This window comes from Dromiciops gliroides, chromosome 3, assembly GCF_019393635.1.
Source record: "Dromiciops gliroides isolate mDroGli1 chromosome 3, mDroGli1.pri, whole genome shotgun sequence".
In the NCBI taxonomy this organism is placed as follows: Eukaryota; Metazoa; Chordata; class Mammalia; order Microbiotheria; family Microbiotheriidae; genus Dromiciops; species Dromiciops gliroides.
In genome coordinates, this window is record NC_057863.1 from 454526140 (window position 1) to 454543230 (window position 17091).

The 17091-nt window shown below is 37.4% G+C and overlaps 1 protein-coding gene across 1 annotated transcript in view; it reads left to right on the forward strand.

Moving 5' to 3' along the window:
* The first annotated feature begins 16347 nt into the window (after positions 1-16347).
* Positions 16348-17091, forward strand: part of LOC122747778 (fibroblast activation protein alpha) — an 81071-nt gene continuing 80327 nt past the window's right edge. Inside the window, exon 1 of the mRNA XM_043993619.1 lies at positions 16348-16408. Coding sequence (XP_043849554.1) covers positions 16348-16408 — 61 coding nt within the window. The remainder of the gene's footprint in view (positions 16409-17091) is intronic.

The following is a 17091-nucleotide window of genomic DNA, read 5'->3' on the forward strand; positions in this document are numbered from 1 at the left end:
AGGAGTTTTCCAAAGCATACTGCAAGTGATTTCCAGGGGAAAATGAAAAATAAAACTGGACATGTATTTAAAAACAAAACTATATGTCAACGTAAGCAGATGTTGGTGTACAATTTACCAGGATGGGGGAGCTAAAAAGCCTCCCTAGAGCCACCCACAGGTCATTTTAAGGCCAAGAATGCCCCCAAAATCTGTTTCTAATTTTACAGAAATCCTTTGAAATTTGGCACAGCATTCAAAAGTACGCGGAAAAAAAAATCTGGTCTTGGGTTTGGCCTCCAACTGCGAAAACAGACTGCTTCTTTTTAACTGCTCTCATAGATCCAGTGACCCACACTCCGAAGAGAGGATTTTCTTTCTTTCAGAAACATCTGGAAAAATGAAGGTTAGTAAACGGAAAGTAGATGTCTCTTAAAGAAAAAGTGCTGAACCTATTGTTAGGAGATTTTTCTGTTTAGAAGGTGATACTTTTGTCCATTAGTATTTACTTCCTGGAGGGGGCTGGGGATGGGAAATTGTGCTAAATATACTGTAGAAACATAGTTTCAGAGTTGGATAGATTCCAGCAATTACAGTCAGATCGGTGGAAGAAGACAATCAAATGCTTTGTGGGGTGGGAGCAGGAGGATTTAGGTACAAACACAGTTTTGCCGTTTCAACTTTTGAGCAGACCCTGAGAATATAACTTTTTTTTTTTTTTGGTATAGCTCTGGCTCAAAATTGTCCTTGGAGTCGTCACCTGTGTTCTACTTGCCTTGCTTGTGGTCTGTATTGTTTTACGTCCACCAAGAGGTAAGACCGTACCTTGGGTTACCCTGTCTCCTCATAATATCCAGAAACTTGTAATGTTGCTACCCATGTTCCCAAATGGTTTAAACATCTCCTGAGGCTTTATTTATCAGAGATAGCCTGTTGGAAATCACAAGGCTTTAAAAACTCAAATTATTATTAGGGTCACAGATTTAGAACTATACTAAACCAATGAAGATAGCAATATAGAGATTCAAGGTGAAATTTTAATACCCAAGACCCATCGAATCTCTCAGTATCACCCATCTCATATGCATTTTCTTTGTCTATTCTAAGTGATGTAGATTTAATGGATTCAAAAGTAATTTCTGTATGTCATCAGCCTTGTTCTCTGTTACATTTGCTTAGAAAAAAAATCATCTATGTGGGACTGAAAGTCTCAGGAATATTTGTGTATAGTATAGAGAAAATGAAAGTATTCATTTAAACAATAGAAAAATTGATTGAGTAGCCCTGTAGTACCTAGGTATTGGCTTTCTCACTGAAACACATAAATTTGGACCCAGATCAGAGAATGAGTAGGCTCTTACATTCAAAGTTGGACTAAAGAATACTAGTTTCTAAAAATGAGTGTGTATTAGGGTAATAACCAATCATGGTGGGCAGTCAGAAAACCAAAGTGTCATCAGATGAATAGCTTAGATTAAAATTTATTTTAGCCTTTCACTGGAAAGCAAATACTTTTCACTCACCCTATGAGGTAGTTTGAATTTTAAATTAAATATCCAGATAAGGATAACCTATGTATTTGGTGGCATAGGCTCCTTATATAAATCTTTTTGGAAAGAAAACCTCACCTTCTAAACAATAGGGGAAAATGCTAAAACACACCAGGATTTGGTGTTTGGGAAATATATAGATAATGCACTGTACTGGCAAAGAGATGCCTTCAGCTGGAAGTAAATTGATAGCAATAGGGACATCAGATGGAAACGGTGTGATTCTTCAAGTTAAGAAAACACACTGCCTGAATGCTCCATGAGCTTTAAGGAGTACTACAATGAAAATGGGCCTCAGAAAATACATTCCTTGCAAATATGCAAAATTTCCACAGAATTTTCACAGATTTAGAAAGGGGATAGGATTTAACAGAGGGTGAAAAGCAGTATTCAGAATGTCGTTATTAAAAATAGTTTCTCGTCTTCGATGCTTTTTGTCACTTCTTGCTGGTATCTGGTCCTAAAGGAATGTTCACAGGCTGTTTAGGTGTCCCTTTGGCACTGAGTTGCACAGAGAAAAGAAAAAGGATCAGGATTCCACCTGAGTGAGTTGGTGGCAATTTACAATTGCAGTGCTCAGGTGGTAGCTAGAACTGATTTTGACCCCGCCAAGTGCTAATCTAGTTGGAAATAGCACTTGATTTTTAATAATTCAAGAGGACATGAAAATGACCATTTCCACTTGTTCCCTCAAAATGAATATTTTGTTCTAACTCCATTCTAAAAGCATATACCTTACATACCTATAATACATGTATAGAAAAGAATAGACTATCCTTTGAGTTTGGGAATTTAGCCACCAATATCTTTTTTTAAATGAACCCATGATTTTATTAGTATAGGAAACTCCCAATGAAGAAAGTCCCTCTACCAATGCAGATGGGAACCTACTTTGAAACTTAGATTCTTAGGAAGATGCCAAGGGCACAAAGAAGTTATGTAAATTGCCTAGGATCACACAATCAGTGGCTGAGAGGTAGGATTTTGTTCCTGGTCTTCCTCACTCTCAAGCTGTTTACATCCCTCTGCTATTTGAAATTGTTCTTACCAGAGGCAGTTGGTGACACAGCAGGTAGAGCACTGGGCCTGTGAATTATAAAGACCTGAGTTCAAATTTGACTTTAGACACTAGTTGTATAACCCAGAGCAAACCATTTAACCTCAGTTTTCTCAAATGTAAAACATGAATAATAATAGCAATTCAAACTACCCAGGATTGTTGTGAGGATCAAACGAGGTAATATTTGTAAAGGCAATTAACATAGTGCCTCCATGGACTTATTTCCTTTGCCACTGTTAAAGAATATAGACATGTGTAATGATTTTCATTCACGTCAGTAAGTGTGCTGTTCAAGTTTGAGAAAGAGGAGGCTCACTCCAAAAGGGAGACATTTTCCCCAGCTCTGGCTGAGGCAAGGGTGAGGCAAAAGAGAATTTCTGAAAATTTTAATAATCCCTGAGCCTATTCATATCTCAGAATGTATTTGAACCCAGAGAGAGACTTAACAAAGAAACAAGCCACAGCAGAGGTTCAGCTAACCCCAGCATACTAATACTAAAGACCAGGTTTTACACTTCCATCCTGAGGGTTCAGTATTCCCGGTCAGTGACAAATTAGAGATCACTACAACTAAATTATATCATAGGTTAACACAAAATAGGGGGAAAATCATTTTAATTTAAAAGAGACCAAAAGTCATATGACTATAAAAATACTTAAAGGCCAAAAAGACTTAGCACCTCTGTTCTACTTCTGGATCTAGGTCCTCAGATGACAATCCATGGTTAATCTTACTAGCACAGAGGACAATAGATCCAAAGCTGAAAGGGGCCTCAGTTGCTTTCTAGTCCAATGCCAAATGCTTGTTTTAAAGATGAGGAAATTGAGAGCCAAGGACATTGTTAAATGATTTGGTCAAGGTTAGATAAACAGTAAGCACCAGAGTTACTTATGCTGCACAGCTCTTCTTCTTCTTCTTCTTCTTCTTCTTCTTCTTCTTCTTCTTCTTCTTCTTCTTCTTCTTCTTCTTCTTCTTCTTTGTTTGTTTGTTTTTTGGTGAGGCAGTTGGGGTTAAGTGACTTGCCCAGGGTCACACAGCTAGTAAGTGTCAAGTGTCTGAGGCTGGATTTGAACTCAGGTACTCCTGACTCCAGGGCCAGTGCTCTATCCACTGCACCACCTATCTTCCCCTGCACAGCTCTTCTTGCCATTACTTACCTGCAACATTCCATCTCTCTGACTGCGCAACTTGTCCACCTTGCCTAAAATGTTCTACCTGTTCTGCTTAGACAACAACTAAGGAGAAAGGGTGGGGTTTGGTTTAGTTTGATTGGAGTAGTAGCCCCAAACAGAGGCTCCCAATGTCATTAAATTCACGTCTCCCATTATTTCAAGTTGGATTAGTTTTTTAGTTTTGTTTTTTACCCTTGTGGGATTGTTTCCACCAAATGACCTTGAGGCTCAAAATATACCAAAAAATAGTACTGATAAAAGCAGTATTTTTGTATACATACAATCTGACTTGAAAATAACTGTTTTTTTAAAAACTGTTATTCAATCAAATCATAGGATCATAGATTTAGAGTTAGAAGGAATATTGAAAGAGGCCATGGAATCCCATGCCCTCATTTGATGAGGAAACTAAGACGAGGGGAGATGAATTCACTTGCCCAAAATTACACAGGGAACAAGAAGCAGAGGAAGGATTTGAACCCTGATCCTCTAGAATCTAATGTACTGATCAAACTACAGCTAACTTCTTAAATTTCAAGTCAGCCAATAGATCTCAACTCACTGGCAATCTGCATTTGAAACAGGTAGTCATGAGGAGTTCAGTAATAACTTAAGTAAAGACTTTTTGAAGTCTGGGTAAACATAAACCTTATTCCTTTTAAATTAGTTTATAAAAATTAAAAAGGAATTGTACATCATCAGTTAGTTATTTTTCCAAATTAACTTTCAAGGAAATGGTTGGTTGACTGAATGGAGTCCCCTCCCCCCAAAAGCCAATTTCATCACCCTCATTTTTATATAGAGATAGAGCATTAGTGAAATAAGTCAACTTTGGCCAAGGGGTAATTAGTAGAGGACGGTAAGTATGGCACTACTTAGGAAAATGTGAACGTAGAGTTGTAGAGAAACCAATAAGAAAGGAATAAAGTATGTTATATGTAGTGAGCCTATTTGGGTTAAATTTCTTAAATCTGTACTGCTCCCAGGAGACTAATACAAAGAATGGAAGAACTGAACTTTTATTGCCTCTTTTATCATAAACTCAGTGGAAATAGGACCACTTCTTAGACAATGTGACACAACGGAAAGAGCAAAAAGTTAGAGGACCTTGGTTCAAATCCCACCTCTGGTATTTACTGATACTACCTATGTATCCTTGGGCAAATCATATAAGCTCCCTATGCCTCAGTTTCCTCACCTGTAAAACAAAGAGATTGAACTAGATGGCCTCTGAGGTCCTTTCTATCTTTGGATCTATAAATCCTTTTGTAAAATCACTGAGGTGCTAACTCTGTAAATGGCTACACATCGGGGATGAGGTTGATGACTGTGCACAAACAGCTATTTTGTTAGTTTTACGGTGGTAGGAGATAGGTGCCATCTGTGCCCTACTCTGTGTCACTTTGTAAACAAGATAAGGAAATTTCACTTCAGTGCAGTTGTATAATCCTCATTGTATAAGAGTCAGGGAGGGATAGGGAGAAGTGATGTACCAGGTATTTGGGGACTCACCTAACTAACCATATTGTCCCCTATTATGGTGGAATATTGAAAAGGGGCGAACAACATCAGATATATTAGTAAAGTCATAACCTTTTTAAAGGTTTTGCTCTCAGCCTTTGGGCTTAGAATAATACAGTAATATCAACAGAATTCCAAGTAAGTATGATTACGAAGTTTCAAGAAAGAGTTGAAACAGAAGATGAAAGCATCATTAACTTGTTTGTGAATCATTTTTGTGAATTGTAATTTCTTGGATTCATAATTGAAACAATTTTCTGCTTTGCACTCCCATAAAAGTCAGAAAATTGCAAATAATTAAAACACAGTTAATTAGTGTTTAAGTGGCTTATGAGTAACTATGCAAAAGATGGGCCAACAAATTGAGTATAAGGGCACTGTCAAGAATTAAGTGTTAATCAAGTAAGTGCTAGATATATTTAGAAGAAGGATATGTTTTTAAAATTCATTTCAACTTCTGCTCAACCATTGGAGATCACAAATGATGGCTGCCAAAAGTATGGTTCCAGCATAAGCGAAAGATTACATTTTAATATTGAAATATTAGGAGAGGAAAGTCAAAATTCATTCATATTTATTGCATGCCTCCTATGTGCTTTGATATTATTAATATATATAAAAGAAACATAGGACACTCCTCACAATACATGAATTTGCAATATTATTATGGAGCGAGTTCTTACCTTTGTGAAAAAAATAGGGAACAACATGAAATATGGAGAACATGAGAGAAAATAATGTTTTCCTTGCCATGAAATTAAGCCATTTAAACCTACTCTGATACATAACCACTTCCTTCCCATAACCCCACACTTAAATCTTTGAGGTATGTAACGGAAAATGTGCTGGACTTAAGAGTTAGAAGAGACCTGGGTTTGAATCTTACCTCTGACATTTATTAGCTATGTGACCACAGAAAAATCATCTAACCTTTCCAAGCCTCAGGGTTTTTTTTAATCTATAAAATGGAGAGGTTAATGATACAGTTACACTTGTCCTCTCCAAATCCTACCCTGGACGGAGTGAATTTATTTTTTCTCAGACAGTAGCTACACATAAAAACAATGGCAATGGGCATTTGGGGGAGGGGTGAGGAGAGTGAGTTAAATTCATCAACCAAATATTTACTTTGAAACTTAATTTGCAAAAGTTAGCAGATATCCGATCTCAAAGGATGTTACAAAGAACAAATGAGATAACATATGAGTGCTTTGCAAATCATAAAGTGCTAAATAAATGTCAGAAATTATTATTATGCAGAGGAATTATACCTGAGGACTACTGCTATACTCACTCATAATCCCAGAAAGCCAGGGCCTGAATGAAATAATTAGTCACCATGTTGCATAAGGGACATGGCTGGCATAATTCCAGATGGCCATTCCAGGACCAAACACCTGACAAACTCCACATTCCACAGCATTTGAAAGTATCAATCTAACCAGAATTACGCTGCTTGTTTTGTAACCTGGTACATGTAGTATTATGTCTTTCAGTTAGATCTTTAAATGAAGGGAAATTACTGCCAATGTCTTCCTAGCCTAGGCTAAATCCACTTGCCACTTCTAGACCCTTTTGAACTGAGCTGACTTTATTCCATATTAGTCTCTATAAAGCTCCTTTTCTCTTGCACCAAGGAGCAGAGGACTTGGCTTGTATAAGGGAAGTCTTGATTTGCATCTAGATGCTATTTCCCCCTTTTTAAATTTTTTTTTCATTTTAAATTTTCTCCTCCTACCTACCAAGAAGGCAAGAACAACAAAACACATCGCCATGAAAAACAATTTCCACATTAGCCATGATCAAAAAAGAAAAAAAGGGAGGAAGGAGGAAAAGGAGGAAGGGAGGGAGGGATGGAAGGAGGGAGGGAGAAGGAAGGAAGGAAGGAAAAATATTTGCTTCAATCTATACTGTCCATCAGTTTACTGTCTGGAGAAGGATAGCATGCTTCATCACAAGTCCTTTGGAATTGTTCACTGGAGTTACTAAGTCTTTCAAAGTTAATTACCTTTACAATCTTACTGTTGCCTTATAGATTACTCTCTTGATTCTACTCACTTGACTTTGCCTCAGTTCATAAAAGTCTTCCCAGGTGGTATTGTTTTTTTGAAACCATCGCCATCATCATTTCTTACAGTATAATAGTATTCCATCACATTCCTATACTATAGCTTGCTCAGCCATTCCCCCAATGATGGACATCCCCTCAGTTTCCAATTCTTTGCCACCACAAAAAAGAGCTAGTAAAAATAGTTTTGTTTATATTGGTTCTTTTCCTCTTTCTTTGATCTCTTTGGGGTATAGACATCTGCCATTACCTTCTATATATACTGAGTTTCCTCAAACCTCTTAACCTCCTGGGTGTGAAGAACACAAGCTCTTTCTTCTGTCCTCCATATCCCTCCTATTTGGTTCCTAGAAACCTAACATATCCTTTGCTACAGGGGAGAAGGCCTTGAATTTGGAGTTAAAGCACCTGGGTTCAAATCCCACCTTTGGCACTTATTATCACATGAGACCTTGGGGAATGTGACTTCTGTCCTGGCAAGTTGTTTTCCCTCTTCAGGGACTTTTCTAGTTTTCTTATCTATGAAATGAGGGTTTGAACTAGATGTCCTCTAATCTACGATTCCATGATCTTAAGTAATAAGAACTAGTTACCATATTATGGAGACTTTTTCAGTCAATCCTACGCTTCTCTACATGCATTCTTTAGGAAATGTATTGCTACCCTGCCTCAGCCTAGCCTGCAATATACTCTTTTTTTTGGCAAGGCAATGAGGGTTAAGTGGCTTGCCCAGGATCACACAGCTAGTTAAGTGTCAAGTGTCTAAGGCTGGATTTGAACTCAGGTCCTCCTGAATCCAAGGCCAGTGCTTTATCCACTGCGCCACCTAGCTGCCCCTGCAATATACTCTTTTTTTTTTTTCGTGAGGCAATTGGGGTTAAGTGACTTGCCCAGGGTCACACAGCTAGTAAGTGTTAAGTGTCTAAGGCCGGATTTGAACTCAGGTACTCCTGACTCCAGGGCCAGTGCTCTATCCACTGTGCCACCTAGCTGCCCCTGCAATATACTCTTAATAAAGATATTCTACCTAACCGTTCTCAACTTATCTAGCTTGTTTTAGAGCAATTACTCAAGTGCTTCCTTGGCCATATATGTTAGTCTCTGTAATTCATCCTGCTTCTAGCATGGGGTCTCCTAATCAGCTGCCTTTCTCTTCTTTGAGACTATGGCACATCTTCTATTTTTCCCACTAGATTTCCTGTTTCTAGCTTTCTTGCACCAATGCCACTGGTGGACATTTAATTAATTTAATTAATGATGGTTAGGGTTACCCCTGCTCCCTTCCTCTTGTTCCATGCCCATAGCTTATGCTAAGGCCACTTCATTATTGTTCTACCTACATATTTACAAAGAAGCAAATAGGTGACTCAGCGGATAGTGTGCTAGGGCTAAAGTCAGGTTAGACCAGATTCTAATCCAGCCTTAGACATTTACTAGCTATGTGACTGTGAGCAAATCACCAAACCTCTGTTTACCTTAATTCACTGAAGAAGGACATGGCAAACCACTTCAGCATTTTTGCCAAGAAAACCCCATGGACAGTATGGTCCATGGGGTCACAAAGAGTTGGATGGGACTGAATAATGAACAACACATGTTTGTAATCTCTGTTGATTTGTTCCTTCCAGGTTTACAATTAGTAAAAAAAATTCATCAGCACATGTTCTAACAGTACCATGTTCTAATCCCCAGCACAGATAAGAGGAGAGCTTGGTATCTCAGATCTATTCTCATATGAAGTAGCTAGGGGATATAATGGTTAGTGTGTCAGGAAGAATGGAATTCAAATGTTGGCTCATACTTCTTGTCTATGTAGCCCTCAGCAAGTCATAACCTTTCTCAGCCTCAATTTCCCCTTTTGTAAATGAAAGGGTTAGACTGGATGCTCCCTATGATCATATATATGTATATGTATGTGTGTGTATATATATATATATACATATGTGTGTGTGTGTGTGTGTGTGTGTGTGTGTGTGTGTGTGTGTATGCAGGGCAATGAGGGCTAAGTGACTTGTCCAGGGTCACACAGCTAGTAAGTGCCAAGTGTTTGAGGTCAGATTTGAATTCAGGTCCTCCTGAATCCAGGGCTGGTGCTTGATCCACTGTGCCACCTAGCTGCCCCTAAGATCTCTTCTAGCTCTAAATCTATGGTCACTTCTTTGACCTAGTCTGGACGATAGAAGCATAACTACCAAGTTCTAGATATAAAGTCAACACAAGAAAACACAGAAAGCACCAAATTCTTCCTTTTTCTGTGAAAATGGGGGAATCCTCTACTGGCAGAAACACATTTCTCATCTGATTTCATAGCTCTTAATTTTTTTCTTATATTAATGTTCATATTCTAATTTCTTTTCTATTTATCTGTATAAATGTTTTATCATTCTGACCAGATTTTAAGTTCCTACAAAAGGAACCATGTGTAATTTATCTTTCTATCAAGTCTAACACCTATTAATGTACACTGGATATGTAGTAAGTAGTTGTTGTTGAATAAAGGAATTCAGGCGATTTTCCTAAAATGATAATAGTTTTAGAACTAGAGGGGACATTAAAGATCACCTAGTCCATCTATTTTTCTGATGAGGAAACTGAGGCCCAGAGAAGTTAATTTAACTTGCCTAAGGCACACAGGTAGGAAGGGACAGAGGCAAGATTCAAACTCAGGTCCTCTGACCCAAATCCAGCACTCTTATAACTGCTTCTCCTGCCTATCAAGCATTTCCATTAGCCTTGTGGAAGCATTAATTAAAGCCCAACCATATATAACACTCTACTAATTGTATAAGGTTACACAGTCATTAGCCCTGTTCCTGAGATTTGGCAAACTCAATGTCTACACTGATATATCATACATTTATAAAATAGAGAGTCGAATGAAAGCACTGAATGGAGGCATGAATGAACAGTTAGATACACCTATACAAAATATCAATTAAGAATAGTGTAGAGAGCAAGGACAAATATGGAAGGAAAAATGGAAGAAAACGAAACATTTTTCTCCTCAGAATCTTTTATTTACTCTAGACTACACATGTCAAGTTGGTTGTTGATACTATTTCTTTGACTGCATTAATGCAGAAAAAGCTGTCAAGTTCAATAAAAATAGATGCTAATTCAAAGGTGAAAATTTGTGTCAAGGTAAATATCGGATTAGCAATAAGCCTGTATGGGGCGTTACCATAAATATTTTTATGAAAGTCGATTCTGCTTGTAGGGTGACATTTTAGCAGACTTTTAACCATATAAAGGTGGGATAGTGGGGTTTTAAATACATTAAGCATTTTCATTTTCCCCCAAGAGAATGTGAGCTCCTTGAGAAGAGGGTCCCTTTCTTTTAGTTTTTTATCCCAAGCCTTTCAAAGGTATCCATGCATAATAAGTACTTAATAAATATTTATTGAATTAAGAGATAATAGGAATGACGACTAAGAACTAGAAATTCACTCAGTGGGTTTAACTGAGTAGTGGACTTATTTGGTCTAATGTAGAAAAGGACTATTTCTTTTTCTAGTTTTGTATTTCAACATAAAAATGGAAAGAAATAATATTCACTGTTCCCCTGGTTCGTTGCATTTATAGCATGGAAGTTCCCCAGACATGAACTGGGAAGTTAGTCTTCACAAAAAATTGAAAAATTTAGACATAGAATGTTTTGTTAGAAAGATCTTTATAGCTAGCATTAACAAACTGAAATACTACAAAATATTGACTTATACACCAAGTATAAAATGCCTACCTAAAATGCTTTCCCTTCAAGGAAGATTGACTACACTGGACTCTCTCTGGCTCTACTCCACCTCCTTACTTGGGCCTCCATGGGCACTGTAAACAGTTATATACTAGTGTAGCAGCATGCTCTAGAGTCCAGAGGAGTCACTCTTCAAGTCCCATCATGTCAATAAGCATTTACTGAGCACTTATGCTAAGCCTTGAAAATACACATATAAGCAGAAAAACAATAGCTCTTACCCTGAAGGAACTTAAATTCTAATGGGGGGAAGATGGTAAAGGTAAGCAGAGTAGATATATGGAAAAGAAAGTCTTGTGGAGATGAACCAGGAGTGTAACATGGAGAGGAATGAAGACATGGTTGGCCTGGGCATTCTCCTTACATCGGAGGTTCTGGGAGGAACCGATCAATCATGGGGAGAGACTGAAGGGGAGGAGGGTATTTCCAATGTAATTAATCCGGTGGAAGAGTAAGCTTCCAGAAGGAAGAGTTTTCTGTGGCATGAGAGAGAAAGAAAGTCCCACGGAGATGAATTAGCAAGCACACCCTGGAGAGGAATGATGACAACCCATCTGTCCTCCTTTCCCTTCTCTCCCACCTACTACTAACTGGCATAAAAAGTTTCCTGGCTTGTCAGCACATGATTTCTAAGAATCCAGTCTACCCTTTGAGGATGGAGGGATGGTGTGGACCAAACTCCTTGGAGTAAAGCCCTTTATTAATTGCTTTACAGATATTTTCTGAGTCATAGTAGAACATATGCTAAGCTCTCCATGAAGATCAATGGCATTTACAAAGACCACCCATATAAAAGAAAAGACTAGCTAGGAAAGGAAGAAGGAACATGCCCTCATGCATTATTTGCCTGGACAAGTAAGAGAAGCGAGAGCTTCTAATTTAGGACATAAAAAAAACCCTACGCCTGAGAGTGAAGTTATACTAGGGACTCTGGGATCCCCAAAATAATTATATATTTTTTAAAAAGTATTATATATTTTTTATTAATGACATGAGAGAGGAAAATAGTTAACTAGAAAGATGATTTGTAACACACTTTGTTAAAATAGATGTTAATAATGGGTACTGTTTAACATTACTATTAATTATGATTGTGCTAATAGTTTTAATGTCTCGGTTATAAAGATAGGTTGACAACCTACATTCCCAAAACAAACAAAACTTTCTGCTGCAGCAGAATCTTAATAGTTCAATGATTTCTTTCTTCATCTATCTAGGTTCCCCTTCCATATGTAGATTGTAATCACTTTGCAGTTTAATAGGTAGAGATTTTATTGCCTGATAGTCAACTCATTGATGATAAAGCTCTGAAAACCTATGCAGCTAGGAGGCACAGTAGACAGAATCCTGCACTTGAATTCAGGAAGATCTGAGTTCAAATCTGGACTCAGATACTTCCTAGCTTTGTGACCCTGAGCAAGTCACTTAGCCTCTGTCTGCCTCAATATCCTCATCTAAAAATGGGAATAAAAATAGCACCTACCTCCCAGATTTGTTATGAAAATAAAATAAAACAATATCTGTAAAGCACTTTGCAAATCTTAAAGCTCTAAATAAATATTACTATTAAATGTGACTAGTAGCATTGAAAGTTTGTTGGAGTTTACATGGTTGCACATATATAAGCTATATCAAATTGCTTACCATCTTGGGGGGGGCGGGTAAGAAGGAAGGGAGAAAATTTAAAATTAAAAATTTTATTAAAAACGAATAGGGGGCAGCTAGGTGGCTCAATGGATAAAGCACTGGCCCTGGATTCAGGAGGACCTGAGTTCAAATCCAGCCTCAGACACTTGACACTTACTAGCTGTGTGACCCTGGGCAAGTCACTTAACCCTCATTGCCCTGCCCCCCCCCCAAAAAAAAGAGAAAAATGAATGGGAGGGGGAACCTAGGTGGCGCAATGGATAAAGCACCAGCCCAGGATTTAGGAGGACCTAAATTCAAATCTGGCCTCAGACACTTGACAATTACTAGCTGTGTGACCCTGGGCAAGTCACTTAACCCTCACTGCCCCACAAAAAATAAATAAATAAAAAGTAAAAATTATAATTATATGTAATTGGAAAAAAATTAAATACTATTTAAAAGAAAGTTTCTTGAAATCTGTGTTCTACTGGTATGTCTTTGTAGATGGGTCACTACTATACTTTGATGGAACATTGGAATAAAACTTTAGTGAACAGAAAAAACAGGCTACTTTCTTCAAGGCCTCAACAGATCTCACTTAGTGTGATCTAAGTGAGATGGGCCACTGGTGCACTCATCCACACCTCATCCTTTTAAAATTCTTCTTCTTCTTCTTTTTTTTTTTTTAAGTGAGGCAATTGGGGTTAAGTGACTAGCCCAGGGTCACACAGCTAGTAAGTGTTAAGTGTCTGAGGTCAGATTTGAACTCAGGTACTCCTGATTCCAGGGCTGGTGCTCTATCCACTGCGTCACCTAGTTGCCCCCTTTTAAGATTCTTGATAATTATTCTCCCAAAGTTACTCTTCAGAGAATGTGTCCAAAACATTAGAAGTCCTCCTAATTTGTTCCTTTGTTTATTCATCTGTTTGTTTGTTTTGATGTATATCAGCACAGTGCTGAGGCTATGCATGTGCTCTCTACCTCTCTCTGCATGACCAGCCCACTTACTTTAGTCATAGACTTTCTGAAAGACAGGAGGTCATAGTGCATAGAGAGCTAACCTGGAAGTCTGGAAGACTGGGCTTCAAATCCTGCTTGACTAGCCATGTCCCCTTAGGCAAGTCACTTAACCTCTTAAGACTAAGTTGGAGATGAATTCCTGAACTGTAGCAGTAGAGGAATTTCTATGTCAGAAGTGATTCCACCTATGAAATTATAAGACCTGAACAAAATATTTAAAATTTTTTATGTCACTTCTTACTTACTCATAGGTTATCATTGGAAGTTTATTATAACCTGTTTGTGTACAGTATGTACCTCTGCATTGCCCTTTGATTCACCTGTGACTGTGATTTTTGAAAGATTCCAAGAATTGCAATCTTGTCAGATTGCTGTCGCTTCATCATAAGACTATTTGAGTTAAAAGAAAAGATTTTATCCTACAAATTACCCTGGTATCATTAAAAGCATTAAGCAGTTTCTCATATACAATTCCAGACACAATCCACATTGTAATTAAAATCTGATCAAAGTAAACTGTTTTGACTAATATACCAATTTATATGAATCTCTTGATGAACTCTGTAGTATGGTACGGTAAGGATTAAAATAATTTTTACAGATTGCTTAAAAAAAGCAAGATTACAAGTAAAGAAAATAAGCTGAAGTATCTTTATGAAGAAATAAAACTCATTATATAAGATCACAGCTATAAACCTAGGAACAGGCTTAGGTCTAAAAAAAAGGTTAGGTTTTTAAAAAATCTCTTAGACTGTCTTTACATGATGGGTGAAAATTCAGAAGTAAAGTGAAAATTTTAGTCAATTATTTATACACACACACACACACACACACACACATATACACACATATCCATACTTCCCAACATCAAAATGATTTGACTGAATTTTTCAACTTTCATCCATATGTTTCAGCATTTCAACATTGGGTAGACATAGCTCAAATATATTTCAAGTGGAAAATCATTTTGACTGCAAATTGTGTTGTGATTTTTTCCTCCTCATTACATTAGGAGCAGATTGCTATTTGTTTGTAGAATTTCTAAGAAAAATTGGATGAGGCAAATATGGAGCGTTTTTCTAATGCTATTGTTTTTGGTAAAGTGGTTTACTGTCAGTTGAATAGGGTTTATAAAACAAATGGTATGAGTTTCATGTATAACAGTTCAATTAAACAGAGGAGTTTTTGCAGTATATGATCATGGAATAAATTCAAGCTTAATTAGGATGGAGAGGAAATGTGAGAAAGCAGATTATAGGAAATTTTTTAAAAAGGAAAAATGTGTTGTTGTTGATGGTCCACTTCCTGGTTGAAAAGGAGCTAATAACCCATATCTCACTATAGCTACTGTTTGACATCACTTTCTTTGGGAAAAATATAGTATTATTAGCCGCACAGATTAACGGAACAAAACTACATTGGTCTTAACTGGTAAAATGGCTGGAGTAATCGACTGGGTGTGCTTACTATTCATCCGGTTATTTTGCTCTGATAAAGATACAAGCCCCTGTAAAATGAGGGAGTTTGATGCTAATGGCCTCCACAGTCCCTAGCCCTAAAGCTATGATTCCATCATCCCATAGGCCTTTTGGTACAAGGGATTCTAATCAAGATGCATCTTGGGGCAGCTAGGTGGTGCAGTGGATAGAGCACCGGCCCTGGAGTCAGGAGTACCTGAGTTCAAATCTGGCCTCAGACACAACACTTACTAGCTGTGTGACCCTGGGCAAGTCACTTAACCCCAATTGCCTCACTAAAAAAAAAAAAAAAAAAAACCAAGATGCATCTCAGAGTCATAGGATAACAGTAGGCCAGGACTGGAAAGGGCCTTAGAGATTGTTTAATTTAACTTGATCATTTTATGAATGAGGAAGCTGAGGATCAGAGAGATTGTTGACTTGCTAGGAAAGGTCACCCAGCTAACTAGTGACAAGGCCATCCATAAGCCATAAAGAAGGTATAAAGCTTTTTTTTTTTTACTCTGGTTAATATCATATAAAGCTATATATAAAAGTCATGCTTATATAATATATATGTATTATATATACATGTATATATATGTATAATATATATACAACTATAAAAGTCATATAAAGACTTTTAAATACAATTCAAGTTAGAGGACCTTATATCCTCATTTCTTTCCCCACTTAGATATTTTAGTGCTGTGATTTGGGGTGGGGAGAAAAGAAAAAGAAAAAGAAAGAGGAGAGGGATAGGGAATAGTTCTTTGAGGAATGATGACTAACTACACTTCTGGGGTGTATTTCTTTTTCTAAATTCAAAGAGAGTGGTGTGGATTCAGAGGACATGAGTTCAAATTCTAGCTCTGCTGCTTACTACCTGCCTGACCTTGGACAAGCTATAAATGATCTGGTCTTTAGTTTCCTCAACTGTTAAAAGGGGCTGGTTGGATGAAATTATTTCTGAGGTCCCTTCCAACTCTAAATCTAAAAACTTGGAGACTTATGAAGATGTACCATTCCTCTCACTAGTGCTGAAAATTACCCCATTATTTTTTAAAGAAAAAATATAGCTTGAGAGAATTCAAGTTTGGAATTAAATTATTGTTTGTCCTTCATTCTCAAAGAGGACCATGACGTCTAGAGGTGATGACATGGTTCCCAGTGAATTGGCTGTAAATGAAGAAGTACTGCGTAGTGTCACCAGCCTCATTGTCTTCTCCAGAGCTGTCTGGGTCCAGTGACATGACAGGACTACTGGACATGGCCCTGGGTGTATGAGGCAATTGGGGTTAAGTGATTTGTCCAGGGTCACACAGCTAGTAAATGTCAAGTGTCTGAGGCTAGATTTGAACTCAAGTCCTCCTAACTCCAGTATCCATTGTACCACCTAGCTGCCCCTTGGAATTAAATATATTCCTGTATTCTGAACAACATTATGAACAACCATAAATCCAAAGAAAAGATGATAAAGAAGGTTACTTACCTCTTGAAAGAGAGGTGATGGACTCATAGGACACAATGAGACATATATTTTTAGGAGATAACCACTAGGAGAATTTGTTTTGCTTGACCATGTATATGTATTACAAGATTTTTGGTTTTCTTCTATTTATTTCAATGGAGGGGAGGGAGGTGGGAAACAGATAAAATCATTTTTTGTTTATTAAAAAATTAATTTAAAAAAGAAATATATTCTTGCACAGTAATAATTTAACCTTGAACTGGCATGTGAGTTTCTTAGAGTAAAATCTTTACCATTTAGAGAAAAATGGGTAATCCAGATCATTTAAAGAGGCAAAATTTTGTTCCTTTTGGTTCATTTTCTCTTTCTTGCTTACTCTCTTTTTTGGAAGGGAATCTCTTTTATACATGTA